This window comes from Myotis yumanensis, unplaced genomic scaffold (genome assembly GCF_028538775.1).
Source record: "Myotis yumanensis isolate MYYU_CA2020_CCGP unplaced genomic scaffold, mMyoYum1.0.hap1 SCAF_12, whole genome shotgun sequence".
Taxonomy (NCBI): Eukaryota; Metazoa; Chordata; class Mammalia; order Chiroptera; family Vespertilionidae; genus Myotis; species Myotis yumanensis.
The window spans coordinates 14,831,474-14,851,341 of NW_027223763.1; the positions used below are offsets into that span (position 1 = coordinate 14,831,474).

At 43.6% G+C, this 19,868-nt stretch overlaps 1 protein-coding gene across 2 annotated transcripts; it reads left to right on the top strand.

Annotated features, from left to right (window-relative positions):
* The first annotated feature begins 164 nt into the window (after nt 1-164).
* LOC139020823 (protein CutA homolog) lies at nt 165-18,643 on the top strand. Of its 2 annotated transcripts, none has more exons than XM_070430810.1 (7): nt 165-560; nt 7,918-8,066; nt 11,678-11,737; nt 13,676-13,721; nt 13,970-14,019; nt 16,764-17,117; nt 17,833-18,643. In XM_070430810.1, exons 1-6 carry the CDS (start codon nt 414-416, stop codon nt 16,864-16,866), a joined length of 555 nt encoding a protein of 184 aa, XP_070286911.1. In that variant the 5' UTR covers nt 165-413; the 3' UTR covers nt 16,867-17,117; nt 17,833-18,643. The 2 variants fall into 2 exon arrangements, with proteins under 2 accessions (XP_070286911.1, XP_070286912.1); XM_070430811.1 differs by lacking the exon at nt 165-560 and adding an exon at nt 4,021-4,137.
* The last annotated feature ends 1,225 nt before the right edge of the window (nt 18,644-19,868 follow it).

Genomic DNA, 19,868 nt, shown 5'->3' on the forward strand with positions numbered 1-19,868 from the left:
CAAACCAATGATCGTTCGTGGTTGCGGGGTCGCAGAGCGGCGTCCTCTCAGGCGCTGCTCAATTGGCCGTGCGGTCATACGTTTCCCGGCGGCTGGCGTAGTTCCCACGGAGCGCGGAGGCGCCACAAATGCCTGGCAAGCGGGGTAGTGAGCGTGAGAACCAACTGAAGGTTAAGCGATCTCGCGAGCCGCCTCCCGGCTCTCAAATCACGCTCTCGGCATCGGCCAGGGCGGGCGTGGGAGTGACCCCTGCGACCTGGGCAGCAAATGAGGCTACCCCAGGCGGAGCGGAGGCGATGGGCCTCGTCCCGGGTTAGAGGAGACGGAGAGCCATGCCTCTGGAAGACACGATGAAAAGTCTCTAGACGTTGAAAGAAGGCGTAACGCCGACGTGGGGCGCTTTTGGGGCGTCAATGCGTCAACGATGCTCACTCACTATTGAGAAAAACAAGGCCATCACGGAGTGTTTTCGCCCCTCTTCTCTACTGCACTCCCCGGGATGTAAACATCAAGAAGATGGAGACCGAGTTAACCTTTTGGGTCAAGGACGGGCTCAGATGGTAGGGGGTGGGAACGGGAGGCGGGAGGGGGGAGCGGGGAGAGAGACAGTTCCGAAGCTGAAGGCCATCTGTAACCATCCCAAATGCAGTACAAGCGTCTGGTGGAAACCACTAGGAAGGGCAACCCAGATAAATTTCATGGGGAAATGGGGTGGCTTGGGAAACCTTTACAGTTTGCGAAATTAAATGCCCAGTGGGCACCTAAGTACTCCAGGCAACTCCAGAAATTGATTAGAGCCAGAACCTATGTGCCTCACCGGGTCTTCCGTGCCAAGGGCAGGAGCTTTGTTTTGGAAGTGCACCCTTAGTGTACTTTTAGGGAGGAAAATACAATCTAGAAGTCTTAGGAAGCTAAGAACAGGATTTTCCTCATTTTGTGCCGATGCTGCAAGTGACAAAAAGATAAAATAACTACTGCTTTATGAAGACCCTAATCCCCCTTGTCTTTTTAAAAAATATATATTTTATTGATTTTTTACAGAGAGGAAGAGAGAGGGATAGAGAGTTAGAAACATCCACCAGCTGCCTCCTGCACACCCACTACTGGGGATGTGCCTGCAACCAAGGTACATGCCCTTGATCGGAATCGAACCTGGGACCCTTCATTTCTCACGCTGACGCTCTAACCACTGAGCCAAACCGTTTAGGGCCCACTTGTCTTTTGGAAAAAGATGAAAAACAACAGAAACTCTTCCTGTTTCCTGACAGTCACCGGACTATCAGTAACTGCTGCCCTCTTTTTGGATTGGTTTCATAATTGTTTTATCTATCAAGCCCAGATTTATTTAACAAAAAAATCTTGAATTCAGAGTGTTGCTAATTTGGGACAGAGGTCTCAATCACCCAGACTTACTATTTTTTGCTTATCCTAGTGTGATACTGTGTGTTTCTCCCTCTGGGAGGCACTGGCTATCATCAGCTCTTGGATCAGGGAATAATTGAAGCATTCAGGAGGTATTACACCAAGCATATGTTTGACCACTTTACTGACAGTATTGAAAAAAAACAAAACACCTTGTCTTAATTTGAAAGAAACATGGGAACAAGTACAACATTGCTGATAGTTTGGTGATGATATAAAACCAGCTGCTCTTACTAAAGTCTGGTGGCAGCTTTGGGATGCTGTTGTGAATGATTATGCATGGTTCCCTAGAAAACATTGGGGGGAAAAATCAGAGTCCGCAAAAATGGATGGGCTTTAAATTCATCAATATCGATGAAAACAAAATTAGTAAGTTACTCTAGTTTCAAGTTTTGGTGATAAGAGTATAGATAAGGAAGAAGACAAGTCTCCAGAATTAGAGGTAAAGATGAACCTAAGGAAATTGAATACTGTCTTAGACTCTGCCTAAGTCTTCATTGATACTGCAATTAATATGGATCCTTTCCTGGATTGAAATTGGCTTTTAAAAAAGGTTTTGATAAATTGTTGTATACCTATAAAAAGGTGCAAGAGCACCTTCAAAAATAAAGGAGTTGAAGAGAAGGAAGATACATAATATAGAGGAAGTGTGGATGAAGAAGATGGATACAGAATGAGTCTGTAAGGGAGTCTGAGCCTGAGTCTAAATTCTATTAGGAGGAGGAAAAGTTAGAAAGAGAATAAGAAGCCACCAGACGAACAGTCTGGGCCCTCAAGCAATGGCACTAAGAATCATACTATATCTGAAAAACCTGCCAAAACCAGAAATGCAGGATTGGACTTCTGGAATCTAACCTTAGAATGGAATTTGGAAAGAGTAAAGGTGCCTGAGTTAAAGGAAGAAGATTCCAGAGACAATTTCTGCCAAATAACAGTTAATTTCTTGTCATCCTTGCGCTGTTGCCCCCACATCACCTTCATCATGACCATTATTATAATCCATATCATTTAGTTGTTAAACAAGCATTTATAAGCCTAAATTGTGTGGGGTTTTGTGCTAAACTTGGGGACATCATCTCAGGATTTAAGGTAAATGGTCATTAACCAGTGGCCTTTCTTAATAAGGTAATAGGTATCCAAGATCACAGTCTTGAATATAAAGGTTTTCTTAGGACACTGGGCCTCATTGACTGTAACTCTGTTTTCCCCCAGATATTAAGTTCTTCCATTGCAAATGGAAATTTTCTAAGTTACCAGTAGTTGCCATGAGAATACTTGCTCTTGAAATGCTGACATGGTCTTACATTTTACAAAGCACTTTTACATTAATCTACTCTGTTAACCCTCACTTGAGACCTATGAAGGTCTATTAGCCCGTCCTTCACCAAGTCCCTTCCCCCGCCAAAGCTCAGAGAGGTTAAGTAAGCCGCCTGAGTCTGCACAGCTAATGATGTAAATGATAAGAGTAGGGCTACAACTGATTTATTTGTCAGACACTGCTAGGAAGTCCATCATTCCTTTGAGAATTCATAGTCCCAGGGAATGGGACAAAACAGGCGAACAGGTAATTTAAAACAAACAGAGGCTGTGAACTGGCAGCCCACAGGCCAGATTTGGCTACCAGATGTGTTTTGTTTAACCTGCTCAGTTTAAAACAGTTTTGAATTGGTTTCCAATGCCCCCCTAATGCCTTTCTGTTTAAGGTACTATTTACATACAATACAATTCAATTAAAGTGTACATTTCGTAGAATTTTTTAACACTTGTGTAACTACCACCACAACCAAGATATAGAACAGTTCCCTTAATTTAAAAAAGTTTACTTGTGCCTTGTGCACGCAATCCCTTCTCCTGCCATAGGATATTTCACATTTAAAGGCAGGATTAAAAAATTGGAAACCCTGACAACAGTGGACTCTGCGCTCCTGAAGGGCAACAGTCTTTAGCTTGCTGCTTCGCTTATTTGCATCTCCCCATAGTTGATGTTAAATGTTGCAACAGAAGTGTGTGCCAAGTGCCTCAGGGGAACATAGGACCTGGGATTAACTCTGGGAAAGGCTGCACAGAGCAGCTGAGTGCGTTCATAGGGAGAGCAGTTGGGAGCCAGAGTGTTCTAAACCCAGGAGGATTAGAAGGGAGATCCTGGGAGCCGGGGCTAATATGGGGGACAGGAAAGCAGCAGAGGGTATCTCACTTCTTGTTGGCTGGATGGGCTGTATAAAGTGGAAGAGTTTAGTGTATATGTCTTAGTGTTTGTGTGTTTTGCTTTCTGAAGGTTTTGTATACCCAAGAAACTTACGTCTTTTTATCTGTACATCTCTGGGGATTTTAAGGTATTTTTGCTGTTGTTCTTGGCATGGGAAGGGAAAATTCGTATTTTATTTTTGTAAGGGTTATAGGTCTGCGTGTGGTGCTTGGATTGTATGTTTCTAGGGAGAGGGTTGCCCAGAGAAAATTTCTCACTCTTACCCCGCCCCCTCCACTATCGTTCCAACCAGCCTGCCTGGGGCGGGGCAGTAGGGCAGGCAGCAGGTGGGAGGGTGGGGGCAGGGAGGGCGGTTTAGGCCATAAATTCCCGCCCCCTGCCGGCAACTCAGCCAGAGGCCACATTCGCTGCTGCTGTGCCGCTAAATTACCGGCGACGCCATGGACAGGCTGGGCTCACGGTGTCCTCTGCCAGGCTACCCTCGGCCCTCTGTCCTTTTATGCCTCCTGGTGAGTGCCCACGCTACGACCTTACCTCCAACCTGGGAACTGAGGGAAAAAGACACACTTCCCTTTACTGCTCTTGGCATTTTGAGCTGGGGGCAGGCAGGTAGGGGATGGACAGGAAAAGCCCTGGAGGCACCACCCGGTCTCCTGGAGACTGTGGTGTGGTTCTTTCTGAAGCTTACTCGCTCCCCTTCTTCACTCTGTCAGTAGGGTTGACTGGGCTGTTTCATTGCCAGGGAGATGCAGGGGTATCTGGTGGTGAGTTCTTGTCTAAGGGTCACTTGATTTCTTTCTGTTGCAGTTACCATGTTGCCTTTATGGGGGCTTTGTTTCTGTCTTAGAAATATCTTCGAATGTTAAGGTTGGGAAGTGACCATTGACAGAGTTATCTCCAGTGGTGGAGGTGGTTCAGGGGGAGGTGGAGAGAGTCAGAAGCCTAGGGTCTAGCCCAGCTCTGATGATCACTTTTGGGTGATTTCTACTTCCTTCCGACTCTTATTTCCTCATCTGTAACAACTGGCACATATCAGTGGCTCTTACCCTTTTGGGGCCTGTAGGTTTTCTTGATTTTCATCCTAGAAAGTTCTGGATTTGTACACAAGCAAACTGTATAGATAAACACAATGTTGTAGTCTTTCAGAATATTCATGGATTCCTTCAAACTAGGTGGGTTATAAATTTAGGTGGATTATAAACTAGGTGGATTATAAATTTAGAACCACTAGGTGGTTTCTGAGGCCCCCTTTGCCTTAACACAGACTATAAAGTCAACCATAACCTCTTAGAGGCTATGCAAATATTCCAGGACCAAAAAAAAAAGGAAAAAGGCAGAATAACATGCAAAAATAACTGAAAGAATACATAAAATACTTTTTAAAAATGTAAAAATAGAAAAGGTATGTAGTAAAAGACAAATAGGAAAATGTTGAGTAGACTTAAAAATTATATCTTAAAATGTTCCTATTAGGGAATATTGTGATGTGTATATCTTCCATCAATTTTGCATTCATATAATGTCACTTTCTAATATATTGTAGCCCAACCTTGGTTCCAGGTTGACCTTTCATGCTTCTGACACTTTGTTGATATGGTCCACAAACATTTCTCAAGCCCATACTCCCTGTCAGAATTGTAGAGTGCTGGGAATACAGAAATGAATGAGACTGAAGAGCATACGTCTAATGGAGGAGACATCTAAACAACTATCTGTATTTCAGTGTGACCAGTGGTCCAGCAGGAGGATGTTTAGCAGCAATTCTGGCCTCTACCCAGTAGATACCAATAGCATCTCTTCCCCAGTCATGACAATAGAAATTACCCCCAGACATTGCCAGATGACCCCTGGGCGTACAAAATTGCCTTGAGAACCATTGGATTAAGTGAAGCTGAATCGACCCCACTATATCAATTCCTAGTTGTGTTCATTGTGGTTCCAAGAGCCCTGAATGGGAGGCAGGAGTCTTGGATGTAAGTCTTAGTTCTGTTGCAGAATTTCTAAATGTTCTGCCTCAGTTATCTTATTTGTTAAATTTAGGGTTATCTTAGATAATACTTGAGAGCACAGCTCTCAGTTTCAGTAGCACAGGTCACATTGCTTTAGAATTAGGCTACTTTTTCCACTAGCCTATCCACAGTGCCTAGCACATATACACATGAATGGAGGGGAAATTAACTCCTCAAACATCAAGAGATGTAAGAACTTAGTATTTTGACTTTGAGCTCACCTAAGAATTTCAATACATTTTGGGTGAGCTATATTGAATCTTATTAGCTGTGTTGCTAATCTTATTGCTTATTACCTGCTGTCTGGAATGCCCAGATCTTCCCTCAGAATGGTTTTTTTGGTTGGGGGAGAGGCCATTGTTCCTTTTGTTTGGAGTCTGTGCTGGAAGCTACCATAGAGTCATGTAATGGACTCCTTACAGTGTTCCAGTCTGCCCAGTTCTCTCTTAAAAGCACTGCTAACAAAGACGTCTTTTTCACAAGACTATTTAGTATTAATAACAACATCTTGCTGATGCATTAATTCACTAGTCTGCAAGTATTTATTGAGAACCTGCTGTGTGCCATGAACTGTGCTGGGGATACAGTGGTGAGCAAAGCATGAAATTCAATTTTATTGAATTTGTGATTACAAATTATTTTTCCTATCTCCTGTGAACCCATAGCAACTGAGACAGGCAGTTGCTATGGGTTCACAGGAGATAGGAAAAATAATTTGTAATCACAAATTCAATAAAATTGAATTGGAGACATAATCTCCACTTTCTAGATAAGGTTTATAGAAGGAGAGGTGGTAACTTGTTGAAGGCCACAGGCAGCAGTAGTCACAGTAGGATTTAAATCCTATTGTGCACACATACTAAAAGCTTTTGAAGTCTGGGTGGTTTTTTTTCTTGCATGGTCACTGGTTTAGTTCAGTGGACTAGTATGTTGAATTGGTGGTTTGGTGGAGGTAGTGGGAGGGAATGAGAAAACCCAACCCTGACAGGCCTGTCGTCAAACTGAAGCTGAAGACACAAAAACGCTGCTCAGGCCCTGCCAAGAAGTAGGAGGCAGGACTTAGGCAATAGCATAAAAGGAGTGGGAGGACAGAGGTTTATTTGAGCAAGAAAGAAGCCCTGGGCTGGAGGCAGGAGAAACACCCTCTTGTTCAGCCTGGCTTAAGTCACAGTGGGACTCCTTGCAAGCTGCCTCTCTCTGTTAATGACTCCATTATATTCCCCAAGCAGAGAACCTGGAAAGAAAGGTGTTTTCCAGTTCTTTTCATTTCTTCTTATTTTAAATGTTTATCATTAAAATAGTAAGAAAAATATCTTGAGTGCCTTTTCCTTTCACGTTGTCACTGCTATCATCTTAGCTTCAAGTCTTTTTCCTGGATTATTGTAATGGCCGTGTAAGTAGGCTATCACTGGTCATTCTCCCTCCTCCCTCCTGGTACCCTACTCAGCTTCACTATATTATTACTCTGCTACTTAAAACCTCCAAAAATACCCTACCACTTGAGTACAAACTCCAGACTCCTTAGCCTGACCCTTTTCTCTATAGTTGCAGCCAGTTTCATTTCCTCCTGACCTCATACCCACAGACTAAGTCCCATGCAGACTATAACTCATCTATCTATCCCTTAACACCTCTTGAGTTTGTACATATTACTATTTGCTTAGCATGTGTCCCTTTTCTCTTATAATCCTACTTCTCATTCCAGATCCAACTTAGATGGTACCTTCTCTTCCAAGCCTTTTTCTGCTCCCTGAGGTAGAGCCTTCCTTATGGTCCCTGAGTGCTCAGTTTAGTAGCACAGGTTGCATTGCTTTAGAATTAGGCTACCCTTTCCACTAGCCTAGCCAGTGCCTGGCACATATACAAATGAATGGAGGTGACGGTAACTCCTCAAACATCATTAGATGTAAGAGCTTATCATTCATTATAATCTCCACAGGATGATAGTTCAGTGGATGCCAGTTGGCATTACTTCCATCGGAATGGATTTCCCGTCATCCAGACTTGAGTCCTAATCCTGGCTTTAACCAAATAAAAGCTATGTGATTTTGAACAAGCTTCTTGATTTCTGAGCCTTTTTGTTTTAATCATTTGCAAAATGCAGAGGTAACTATCTAGACAGAACTTGGTTGAAGTACTAAAGCTCAAGATCCCAGGAATTATTTTTTTGGATGGGGAATGGGTATGAAAAAATGATGCCCAACCCTGGTTCCAATCTGCTTGAGAGGAGATAGCGAATTGTCATGTCACTGCTGACTTGTGCTTTTTCCCACCATTTAGATCCTGACAGCTTCTTTCCTGACTTACCCCATGCTCAGGACCCTTAGCCTGCAGCTCCATTCAGCTGTCACTGGCAGTTATGTCTCCGGCACTTACTCCATCGTCTTTGTCAACTGTCCCAACGAGCAAATTGCCAGAGATATTGCCAGGTATGGTAAAGGCACTTAGGTGCTGCCCCAGGAGGCTCAGGGAGCTACTAGGATGCTATCTGGGGCCACTTTTAGGCCCTTCTTCTGCTTCTGACAATCCTGTCCATCCAGTGATGAACTACACAGCTGAATGATTTGAGGGATCCTGCTGCTGGGCCTAAAATGTTGAGTGGTGGGGGGTGGGGGGGCATATAAGGAGACGAGACCCAGAGGGATGTATGGCTTATCCAAGGTGTTAAGAGAACAGTGGAAATCCTACCTGTTGAGAATTTTAAGTCTCCTCATTCCTGGCCCATCTGTCTTTCTTCTTGGAGATACTCTCTTTGCTCAGTCCCAGAGGTCCTCACTATGACAGTGAGGAGGAGGAGGAGGAGGCAGTCATTCTAAATATTTAGAAAATTTCTAGAAGCAGCTGTGTTATGGTAGAAGAACACTGGACTTGTAAGCAGACCAGAGTTTCAGTCTTGGCTCTACTACTTACCGTATTAACTTGGGCAAGTCACTTCCCTTCTTTAAGCATTAGTAATTTGAATGTAGTAGGTGCTCAATAAATGTTTGTGGTGTCTGGATTTTGCCCCCTTCATTTCTCTTTATAGATGCAGCTTTGAAGAGGGTTAGTGGGACTGGAGGATAATGGATTTGGCTCCTTGATCCCTTTCTTCTTGATCCAAAACTCAACATTCTTGAAGTTGGTGATAGACTAGGTTATAGTGTTTTCAAATGTTGAATCTGGTCTTTGGGAGCAAACAGCCTCCACATTGTTGGTCACAGGTTAGCCTTGCATTTGATTCCATCTGTCTTTCCTCCAACCAGAATGTGTATTTTTCCCTCGTTAACATTACCTTTGAAGAAGAGCTCTTATCTAAAAGAACTATAATTATTCCAGAGATACCCATGGTATTTAGTAGCTAGGAATTAAAATCCCTCCTGATACTCCTGCTATAGACAGAGGGTCTATACTGAACTCTTTTCTCTGGACTCCTGGACCAGCCACTCTGGGTCCTGTTAAGGAACAGCTTCAGCTGACATCTGTGAAGTTCAGTCTTGGGAGGAAATTCATCCTAATGGCTGGATTCCAACTGGTTGAAAGGCCAGTTCAGGTAAATGGATCGGTATCAGCTTGGAGAGAGATCTCTATTTTCTACTTGCATCCAAGGTTGTTGATGAGCAGTCAGGTGTTTATCAGGGGCTCATTCCTTTGTAGGAAATACTTTTTCTCTCTGATAATTTTTAGGATTCTCTGTTTATCTTAATGTTCAGCTATTAATTTGTTAACTATTCTTTCTATATTCTTTCCTTGTCTGCTCCTTTATGCTGCATAATGGGACAATTTCTGAGCCCATTCTTCTCTCTTATTTGCTTCTCATTTGTATCTATTTTTCTATTCAGCCCCTCTATTGAGTTTTTTGTTTAAACGATTAGTTTTCCTTTTCAGGATTTCTAATTATTCTTTCATAACCAACTACTCACGTTTCATAAATATCTGATCCTATAATCGATTTTATTTCATGGATGCAATAATCTTGCCTTATCTTTCTGTAGATATTAATTATACTTATTTTATTTTTAATTTTTCCAGCTTTATTGAGATAGAATTGACATATAACATTGTTTAAGTTTAAGGAGTACACATGATGATTTGATACATGTATATATAGCAAAATGATCAGCACAATAAGATTAGCGAGCACATCCATCACCTCACACAGTTACCTTTTTCAGGAGTGAGAACTTTTAAGATCTACTCTCTTAGGAACTTTCAAGTAGTTGTAATTATGTATATAATTATAGGAATCTGAGATTATACTTATTTTTAAATCTTGGTTTTGAATGTACTGTTAGCTGGTCCTCTTATGTAAATTCATTTGTTGAATTTTTGTTTCTCTTGGTATTGGCTTTCCTCAGATGCTTTGTGATTCTTAAGTGTAACCTCTCATCTTTTTAGCTATGCTGGTGGGGAGTCACGGGAACAACTGCAAGGAATGCTATTCGCAGCACTGTTTTCAGTGTGAGTGTGGTTTGGGGGGACATTCCACAGACTGAGGTGCCCTAGTGACTGGTCTTCTGGGTATGAATTCTCCCTTTTATCCTTGGCCATCACCAGCTAGTACATTGTTTTGCCTTTCCCCCCCAAAGTGCCTACACGTACTGCTCCTTCCTGGAGACAGACACCCCATTTTTGCTGTGGGGCCATGGGAGATTTGGGGCATCCACCTGCTCCTGCCGTGGCATTACGACAGTTCACCTTGCTGGTTGCCTCCAGTTCCTGCCTGCTCTGGTTCCCATTGCCCCAGGTACAGACTGTTGCTCTTATCTCTGGGGCAGTCCCCCTGTGTGCTCCCTTGCTGTGTCGCGGGGCTGCCTTTTATTCTTTGGGGCTTCCTCATAGTTGCTGTTACATGAAGCGTTCTCGTTACTGTGTTCTAAAAATCTGAAGGGCCGTCTTTAGTGATGTGGTTATGAGGCAATGGATTTTTTTTTTCTAGAGGTTTAACTCACTTCCTGTGTTTGCATGCCACCTTCAGAACTAATAAAATGTAATTTCTCAGCAAATGATTGAGGGAGCAAGACTCGCAGCAGTTGCTTAAATGCATTTGTGCCATGTGCCTCTCCTTATGGTCAGGGATTTATTTAGCTCCTAGAACTTTGCAGAGGAATGAGGTGGTGGTGATGCCACATTAATGTGGAGCCTTAAATAGAGAGCACTGTTTAACCTGGAACCCAAGGGAAGAGAAAGTAGGTCGGTTCTCTTGGCAGCAGCTGGAGGAAGGAGGGAACAGTGAGCAGAGCTCAGATGAAGTTTATTTGGCAAGGCCTGATTCTGAGGGCTTGAGGTTTGATGTTTGGGGACACTTCTTTGCATCAGTGACTTGGTGGTGCTCCTATTTCTATGACACCTGTACTAGTTCAAGCCCTTTGTATTGTGTTCACCAGGGTGCTGCATAGGAATCTGAGATTATCAGACCAGGAAGTCCAATCTGTGGTCTGTCAAAAAAAAAAGTCTTAGAGGTCTGCAAAGGTGATGATCGTGTGCTTAGGGCTATAATAGAAACCTTTACCAAAAAAGGTGAAACGAGCCTATATTTGCCAAAGACAAACACAGTTATGATGCCTTTTTGTTTTTATGTGGAGCTGTGTGGTCACATGGGTGTCTAAAGATCAGAAGCACCGAGCGCAGCCTGATACATACCTGTGGGATAGAAGCAGAGGTGGCATAATGAAAGGAGTTCTTGGTGGTGAAAGGGTTGGAAGCTACTGGTTGAACCATTTTCTCATTGTACAGCAGGAGAGTCGGGTTGAGTGAGGGGACATGCCTGTCTTGGAGAGGTGCTTAAATACTTATTCCTGGAATGAGAAAGAATTTGCATAAGGTCACACAGCCATACTACTGCAGGGCCAGGAAAAGAACCAGGTCTTCTTGTTCTCGGTCCAGAGTTAATCCCTGTTCCCCAGGCAGACTGGGCCTGTCATTAAAAGTGCCTGGAGTTTGTGGGCGGGGCTGGGGGGGGGCATTCTAAATGATTATCTAGCTCCCAGGAATGCCTATACCTTGTTCCTTCTCTTAAAGTCCTGGACACTTGCCCCATTGACTGTCACTCTCTTTGCTTTAGGGCTATACTGGATAAGAAGCTGGCTGCCTCTGTGAACATCCTGCCCAAGGCATCCTCATTGTGAGTTTTGCTGTGGCCAGTGGAAGTTCAGGTCCTAGCTGGTGGGATGGGTACTGAACTAATGGGGAATTGTGAAAGAACATCTCAGACGCATTTAATTAATCAACACTTCACTGTTGAGTTGTATTCAAAGGAAATGAACCAGTGTGTTTATGTCATCCTATGAACAAAAGCAAAAATGTGCTGTGTGTGTACAGAGAAAGGAGGGGAAACCCTCCAGTTTAGGAACAGTGAGTCCTGCTTGCACATTCTTTGTTTAAATTAATTAGTTTGCTGTTAGCAGGGAAGCCAGAATGGGCATTCCATCCCTGAGCGAGGCAAGTAGGGCTATCAAAGGAGATAGTCTCCATTGCTTTTAGATTCTTTGGGAAACCGAGAGTTTGGCATATGTGACAGGCTGTTTCTGTGCCTTGCCTGTCTTTCATTTCATTGACACCTTTATTTTAGTTAAGTCTGGTCTATCCCATTTCTTTCATTAAAATAGTTTCGTATCCCACTACACCTTGTGCAGGATTTGTCTTGTGCCTTAAACGCTCTGATTAGCCTGTTCCTCATCTTCCCTCCTGGAAAGAGAGAGAATAAGAGCATGGGGTGGGGAGAAAAAGGACAGATGGGGAAGAAAATAAAGAAAATAATATCTACTCTGAAGGTCAAAACAGAAGAATGCTATATAGTTAAAGCTCCCCCCACTTGCCAACATTGTCATTGCCTCGGTGGCTCACATCATTTATTGCTATGGCTCCCGAGTTTGGCTGTGCTTCCAATTCCTGAGCTCCATTCTAGGTCTACTCAATCAGTCCCTCTGAGGGGGGTGGCTTGGTTCTTTAAATTTTTAAGAAGTGGAATAGGTGATTCACATAAAGCCAGTCTGGGAACCAATGCTTGGGACCTAGAACAGAATTTCAGCCTGGTATTCCCTTCAGATGGCCTATAATTGATCCTTTTACCATGGCTCTGTGAGGCAGGGCCAGTGGCTTAGGTCATCTTAGATTTCCCCTGGGTTAGTGTAGATATTCTCAGGCCAAATTTCTTTCCCTTCCCTTCACGTGATGCTGTTCTCATACTCTTTTCTGAATGTCATCACTGACTTTTAACCTTTGGACTTGTTTCCATGTCTTGTAAGGCTCACTTCTTCCCTGAACCCTCCTCTGCTTCTTATTTATCCTTTCATGGGCACTCAACATTGAGAGTCAGTGGTAAAAGTAGCCTTATTCCACGCCCTAACCGGTTTGGCTCAGCGGATAGAGCATCGGCCTGCGGACTGAAAGGTCCCAGGTTCGATTCTGGTCAAGGGCATGTACCTTGGTTGTGGGCACATCCCCAGTAGGGGGCGTGCAGAAGGCAGCTGATCGATGTTTCTCTCCCATCGATGTTCCTAACTCTCTATCCCTCTCCCTTCCTCTCTGTAAAAAAAATCAATAAAATATATTAAAAAACAAAAAAAGAACTTAAAAAAAAAGTAGCCCCATTCCATAGGATGGGGAGGGGCCTGGAAGCCATGAGTATAGAATAGTGTTGAAAAAGCCAGAGATGCCCAGTTTGGAGGAGAGAAAACGTAGGGGTTTCTGTACAGCAGGAGAGTCAGGTTGACTCTCCTGAGGTGGTTCTCCATATGGAAGTTGGGGAAAACAACTGGGTGGCAGATGTTGGCACACCATAAGAAAAACCACCTCATGTGAAAACCTTTAAGGTAGATGGACTTCTTCAAGCAATGGCCAGCCTCTCACCTCCAGGAATGTTCAGGCAGATGCTAGAAGCATGCATTAGAATGATTGGACTAGATGACCTGTCATGCCTTGGCCAACTGTAGACTTCTTTATGTGGACTTGGCAAGATTTTAAAGTTTCCACCTCAGTAAGTCACCTAACTGGGCCAGGTTTGACATTTCAGTGGGCTTGTTTTGTGAGCATCATACCTTGGTCTTGTTCTCGTCTCCAGGTACTTTTGGAATGGAGAAATAGAAGAAGCCACTGAGATCCTGTTGGTGAGTGAAGTTGGGTTTGGGTATGGGCCTTGATACGGAAAGAGTGAGAGCATAGCCTTTTTCCCAGGTTCCAATGAAAAGTTAGCAAAGATCAACTGATTGAGGTTCTTGCCTTAGATTCATTTGCAGGCTAGTGACAGGGCCTAACCTAGAGGGAATGCTGTCTCCTAAACAGCCAGATGAGAAAATGAGCAGCTGCAGAGCTGGGCTGAGGTAAAGCAGTGTTTTTGTTTTTTTTTCTTTTACAGTTAATAAAGACAAAGACTTCCAAGGTCCGCATGCTGTCCAGCTATGTCAGGTAATACTGGCGTCTCTTCTCAGCCAGGACCGTTCTAGGGATTAAGTGAATGAGTGTGGAAAGCAGGAAACCTAGTCACAAACCTTCCATATGACCCTGGACAGGTGCCTGTCCCTCAGATTCTCCGTATGTAAAATGAGAAGCTAGAGTGAGTTAGTTTAAACCAGCAGTTCTCAAAATTTTGGTCTCAGGATTCCTTTACACTTTAAAAAATTATCAGGGACCTAAAAGAGCTTTGTTTATGTGGGTTATATCAAAGTTAACTATGTTAGAAATTAAAACTAAGAATTTTTTTTAAATTAACAATAATAAAACCATTACTTATTAATGTTGTAAACAATGCATTTTTATGGAAAGTAACCATATTCCACCACCCCCCAAAAGTGAGAAGAATGGCATCATTTTACATTTTTTGAAAATATGGCTTAATAAGAAACATCTTTAAGTATTGGGACACTTGGAAAGCTCATGGTGATAAATTCAAGTTTTCCAAACTTCTAATTTTTGCTTGAAAACATAATTTTTTTAAATTGGCAACACATGATGTAAATTGTCTTCAAGTGATGGACTCACGTTGTTCATGTCTGAGACAGTGTCTACCTAATCCTCAAATCTGAGTAACCGTAATTTGTAAAAATGACAGTTTACAGTAACTCAGGCTTAAAAATGGTGCTCCATGAGAAAGTCTGGTTTTAGCTTGTGACTCAGTCAGACAAGTGTAGGACATATTGAATTTAGGCACAAGCACGGTGCTTTCTGTATACTTCCCATGTTGTCACACAGGGCTAAAAATACATGTACTCAAGGGTCAAAACTGAATAAAAATTGTAATTTTTACCACTTTGTCAAGGATGTTCTTAAGTGAATTTGACTTTATGCAAGTGCAGGTGTGTGGTGAAAAATACAACAGTGAGTACAGTTTAGTGCCATCATCTTGATGCATGTGCTAAGGTGCCAGCAGTTTTACCCATCATCACTTTTGCATCGTTAGTGCAAATGTCAACACAGTGAAAAGATAAATAACAAATTAGTGTTATTATGAACTAATGGACTCATGGAACTCCTGAAAGAACCTTGGAGTTGCCCAGGGGTCAGTGGGCCTTACTAGTTTCAAGCCCTACCATTCAAAGTGTGGTTTTGGAATAATTGGCATCGCCTGAAATAGAGCTGCAGTCTCATGTTCACCCTAAACCTATTGAACCCGACTGCATTTAACATGATCCCCAGGTGATTCCCATGCATGTTAAAAGCTTGAGAAGGACTGGTCTAAACAATACTGGCTAATAACTATAATCCCTTGGAGGTGTCTTTCAAATTACCAATTTAAACCCCACTTCAGATTGGGACTTAATTGATCTAAAATGGGAATCAAATAAATTCTTCAGAAGCACCCGGATTGACTCTGATGTGAGGCTAGGATGCAAGTTACTTACTGGATGATGAAACTCTTTTCCTTCACTCCCACCAGGATCCTGTGAATAGATGGCTTACCCGGGCCTCAGAGCTAGCGGTAGAGAAGGCCCTGTGTTACCACCTTAGCAGAGGTGGGGGAACAGGCACCTTTGGTAGAGTCGGCACTACCAAGAAACCACAGCTTATCTGGTGAGGGACAGCCTCATGGTTAAGATGGTGAAACCCAGAGCTTAACCTCCAGCGTCAACTCTTAACCCTACTTGCTAGGTGTAGCTGAAGTGTATGCAAATTAGTTATACTTTCTGTGCCTCAGTTGCCCATCTATAAAATGTGGGCCATAATGGTCCCTTGGGATGAATGTATGTGAGGTAGACACATGAAGCGCTGCACCAGTGGCAGCTCTTACTGCTAACGTGTTACAAATGTCCTACTCTCTCTGAATACTGTATTGTTGCTTATAAAAACACATACACTGGTCCAGGTGTCCATGAAATAAGAAAATTAATTGTCCTGGGGCACCAGGTAAAATTACCCAGCTTACCCTAAACGTGTAAGCACCTGGGCACATGCTGTGATGCGTGTGTCTCAGGAGAACTTTACAGCATCTCGTTCTGCAGGAAGGAAGCAGAGGATTATGACTCCCTCTGACAGATGGGAAACTGAAGCCCAAGGCCTCATGTTCCTTTAGTCTGGAAAATGAAGAAAACTTGCATGGTGTGCCGAGGGCCAAGTGAAAGAAGAGGGGAAAGGGAGAGAGGTTCTGTGGGTTTGGATGTCAAGAGAAATCCCTTGGAAAATGTCAATAGTTGTTTGGTCTTGAGGGATCAAGAGGATTTTGATTGATGAACAGGAGCAGGGAGAACTTTCTAGGTGGAGCAGAGAATACAGCAGTATCGGGGTGGGTGGTGTTTGGGGAAGGCACAGTGATGAGTGTGGGATAGTAACAGAGGCAGCAGCTAACATTCAGCGAATGCACAGTACCAGTCAGTGTACCAGCTAAGTGCTCTATGTACCTTGTCTCATTTAATCCTCAGTGATCCAGTCATGTAGGTGCTATTTTCATTCCCTCTTTTGTAGGCCTTTAGAGAAAGTAAGTGATTTGTCCGTGGTTAAATAGCTAGTAAGGGGCAGACTTCGAATTTGAACCCATGTCTATGACACTGTAAAGCTATCTGGCCCAACTCACCACTGTAGATAGGGGTGGTGGGTTACGGAGGTGAACAGGGGATGCAGCAGATTGCAGAGGCCTCAAGGGAGGCTGGCCCGCTGGGTTTTATCACCTCACTGATGCTAATCATAGTCACTCACAGGACTCTGCTCTCTTCCCAAAGGTTGGTGCATCCTTTCGAGATCCCAGAGGTCTTCAGTCTTCCTATGGACCAAGGAGATGTGCACTATTTGAAGTGGCTGGAGGAGGGCATGGAGGAGGACTGAGGGGGGCGGCCTTCTGTGGATCCTGCTGGCTGCCGCTAGTCTTCATCAGCTGCACTCTGGGGAAAGGAGGCCTCTTTCTGCCTCCCAGCATCTCTGGATTCCTTGTTTTTGTCAGCACAGAGGAGCTAAGTAACTTGTAGAGGATGAAGGGCCGAGGCTCCTGAGGCTGTAAGAGGACGCTGGGCCAATCGGGCCACTCAAGAACCCAGTGGAGCGTGTCTCTGAGTGCTTCCTGCTTACAGGTGGCCAAGGTGAGGGCAAGGAGGGTGTGCGGGGGACAAGGGGAGGTGGCAGTGAAGGTGAGGTTTGTCATCGGCAGCAGTCACTGGGCCACCTCATGTGTCGGGTGGAATTACTCTCCTGGTTTTCAGAAGGAGAAATAGACCTGGTGATCTGTTTACCTAGAAGTGTGTGGGTTGAAGGTCACCTTCTGGAGGAACTGGCAAGCACTTTATTCAAAAGGATGGATTGTGAATGGTGCAATTTCAGGGACAAGCAAGATTATTTCTCCTAGCTAAGGGTGGCACTTGTTATTCCCAAGTCCTGAGTAGTGGGTCCGGGAATGGGCTTCAGGGGTGTGTGTAGGACTGGGGAGATATTAGCACTTAGATACAGCTCACGGGTTGGGAATACGTCTTGACCTTCCTAGCCTGAATGTGACCGGCATCAGAAAGTTCTGGTGCCTTGCTCAGTGGAGACAGGCTGGCTCAGTGGAGCATTGAAACTGAGCATCCTAAAGCAGAAAGAACCCTGGGGAACTTCCAGACCAGTGTTTCTCAGACTTGCCCACAGAGCCCAGAGGTTGACAGAGGTATGGGGATTCCCTGCCCTTCTCCACCACCTTCAGCCAGTGCAACAGAACTGTTTATTTTAATGTATTGAGCTTGCATGAGATTTGTGGAGCTTTTAAAAAAGTTTTCGTCAAAAGTTATAAACCAGTGATTTAAGCCCGTCTCCACTTTATAGGTTAAGTAGAGGAAATTGAACTGCACGGAGGTCCAGAAAGGGAGTGGCATGCTGTTACTAACGGGACAGCCGGGCTGCCTACCCTGTGTCTGGTGCGCTCCTATCCCTGCTCCTTCCCAGGTGGAAGAGGGCATGGAAGGCCGAACCCCCAACTCTGATTCTAAACTTGATGCTGTTTACTGCCTCTTCCGAAGAGGTTGGATAATATCCCTTTCAGAGAGCCTGCTGCAGCCTATTCTAAAGGAAGATTTTTTAGTTCTTCATCTATGTGGTAAGTGGGTCTGGCACTTAAAAACATATTGCATTGCCTAATTCTACCCACTGATCTGGAGGTAGGTGATACTATCTTTATTCTGTACATAAGAGGATAGATTTAGAGTTCACTGATTTTTAGGGTCTGCATGACTCCACCTTGTATCATTTGGGCTCTACCACAGTCCTCCCGAAACGGTGCTGTGGAGCTGGGGCCGGGACCTAGACCAATGTTTCCACGTGGGATGCCTTCCCAGCATTTCTCAGGACATGTACGTGTTTTGAATCAGGAATCTCCAGAAAAATCAGTCCAGGAAATGAGAAAAAATCTTAAAATTATCTGTGAATACGGAAGCTTAAAAGCATAGAGACATTACTGGTTTGAAGGAATCCATCAAATAAAAATATAAGAGCAAGAAACACCAGCAAGCGGAGCTGAAGGTTAGGAGAAGCAGGGCAGGAGCATGTCGGAGAGAGATGGCTACTGTCTAATGAGTCTTGCTTGTGATTGTTGTGTCATAACTGTTATCTTGCAAATAAAATACATTTATACAAAGTATACTTTATACAAATTCTATGAGCAGTGTGCCAAGTTAAAAGCTTTCAAAGCAAAATAAATTCTTACTTTAGCATTTTTGACACGTGATTCTTATACTGTCAGGGGCAGGAGCAGGACTTTCACATTTAGTTGCAGCACATGGTCCCTGGAAGAGGGCCAAGGGAGAGCCAATATCCGTTGCCAGGATATTTGAATGTTACATGATTTGAAAACTATCCAGTAATGTCCCCTGGTTCCGGGGTTTTAAATATTCCCTCTAGGCTCCAGTTCTTTGTAAATACAACTAAGCTTGATATTCTTATTTGTTAAACAATTTTTTTCCAGATATTGATAACAATAAGGAAAGAGTATAAAGAATGAAGTATTACCCCAACCGGTTTGGCTCAGTGGATAGAGCGTCGGCCTGTGGACTGAAAGGTCCCAGGTTTGATTCCGGTCAAGGGCATGTACCTTGGTTGCGGGCACATCCCCAGTGGGAGGTGTGCAGGAGGCAGCTGATCGATGTTTCTCTCCCATTGATGTTTCTAGCTCTCTATCCCTCTCCCTTCCTCTCTGTAAAAAATCATTAAAATATATATTTTTAAAAAAAGAATGAAGTATTTTAAGAATAATTTGATGATTTAGGGAATTTCTGAGAATTCGAATTTCTTGCTCCTAAAGATTACTATTTGTTGTAGATTTGTAAACACTAACCCAGACCACAAAGAACCAGGCCCTCTCCAGCTTGGGGAGGACCACTGTTCCCAGGAGGGTCTATTTAGCTGCTTACTGTAGAACTCGAACTAGAAGCCAGGTCTCTTGACACCTGTGCCATTCACCGTCTTTCCATTCCATCAATGTCGGCAAGAACAATCCCTACATCCCCCACAACACCCCAGCTTCAACTGTGGTTTTGTCCCAAGGGCAGTTCAAAGGTTGAAAACGAAAGGATGGTAGATAAAAGTGGAAGCCATAGTTAACGAAGATTTTTAAGGGCAGATGTGAACACTTATGGGAATTAACAGGCTACACTTTACCCCTGAAACTACAGAATTCAGTTAGATCCTTGGTCGTCACCACCCTATAGCTGATTTTTTCTCTCTCCAAACTTCCCCAAATGTAGAGTTTTTTAAAGTGATAACCCATCATATTTATATGTGAAAGGATTCCCTCTTGACACCAGGGAACTGAATCCAGCAGGGATTAGCTCTGCCATGGAAAGGGAGAGGAACTGAACTCAGACCCA

Excerpts from the sequence above, each read along its gene's own strand:
- LOC139020823 (XM_070430810.1), top strand. The coding sequence starts at position 414 with ATGCGTCAACGATGCTCACTCACTATTGAGAAAAACAAGGCCATCACG. Across the intron at positions 13,722-13,969 it reads AAGCCACTGAGATCCTGTTG|TTAATAAAGACAAAGACTTC; the intron begins GTGAGTGAAGTT and ends TTTCTTTTACAG. Across the intron at positions 14,020-16,763 it reads ATGCTGTCCAGCTATGTCAG|GTTGGTGCATCCTTTCGAGA; the intron begins GTAATACTGGCG and ends CTCTTCCCAAAG.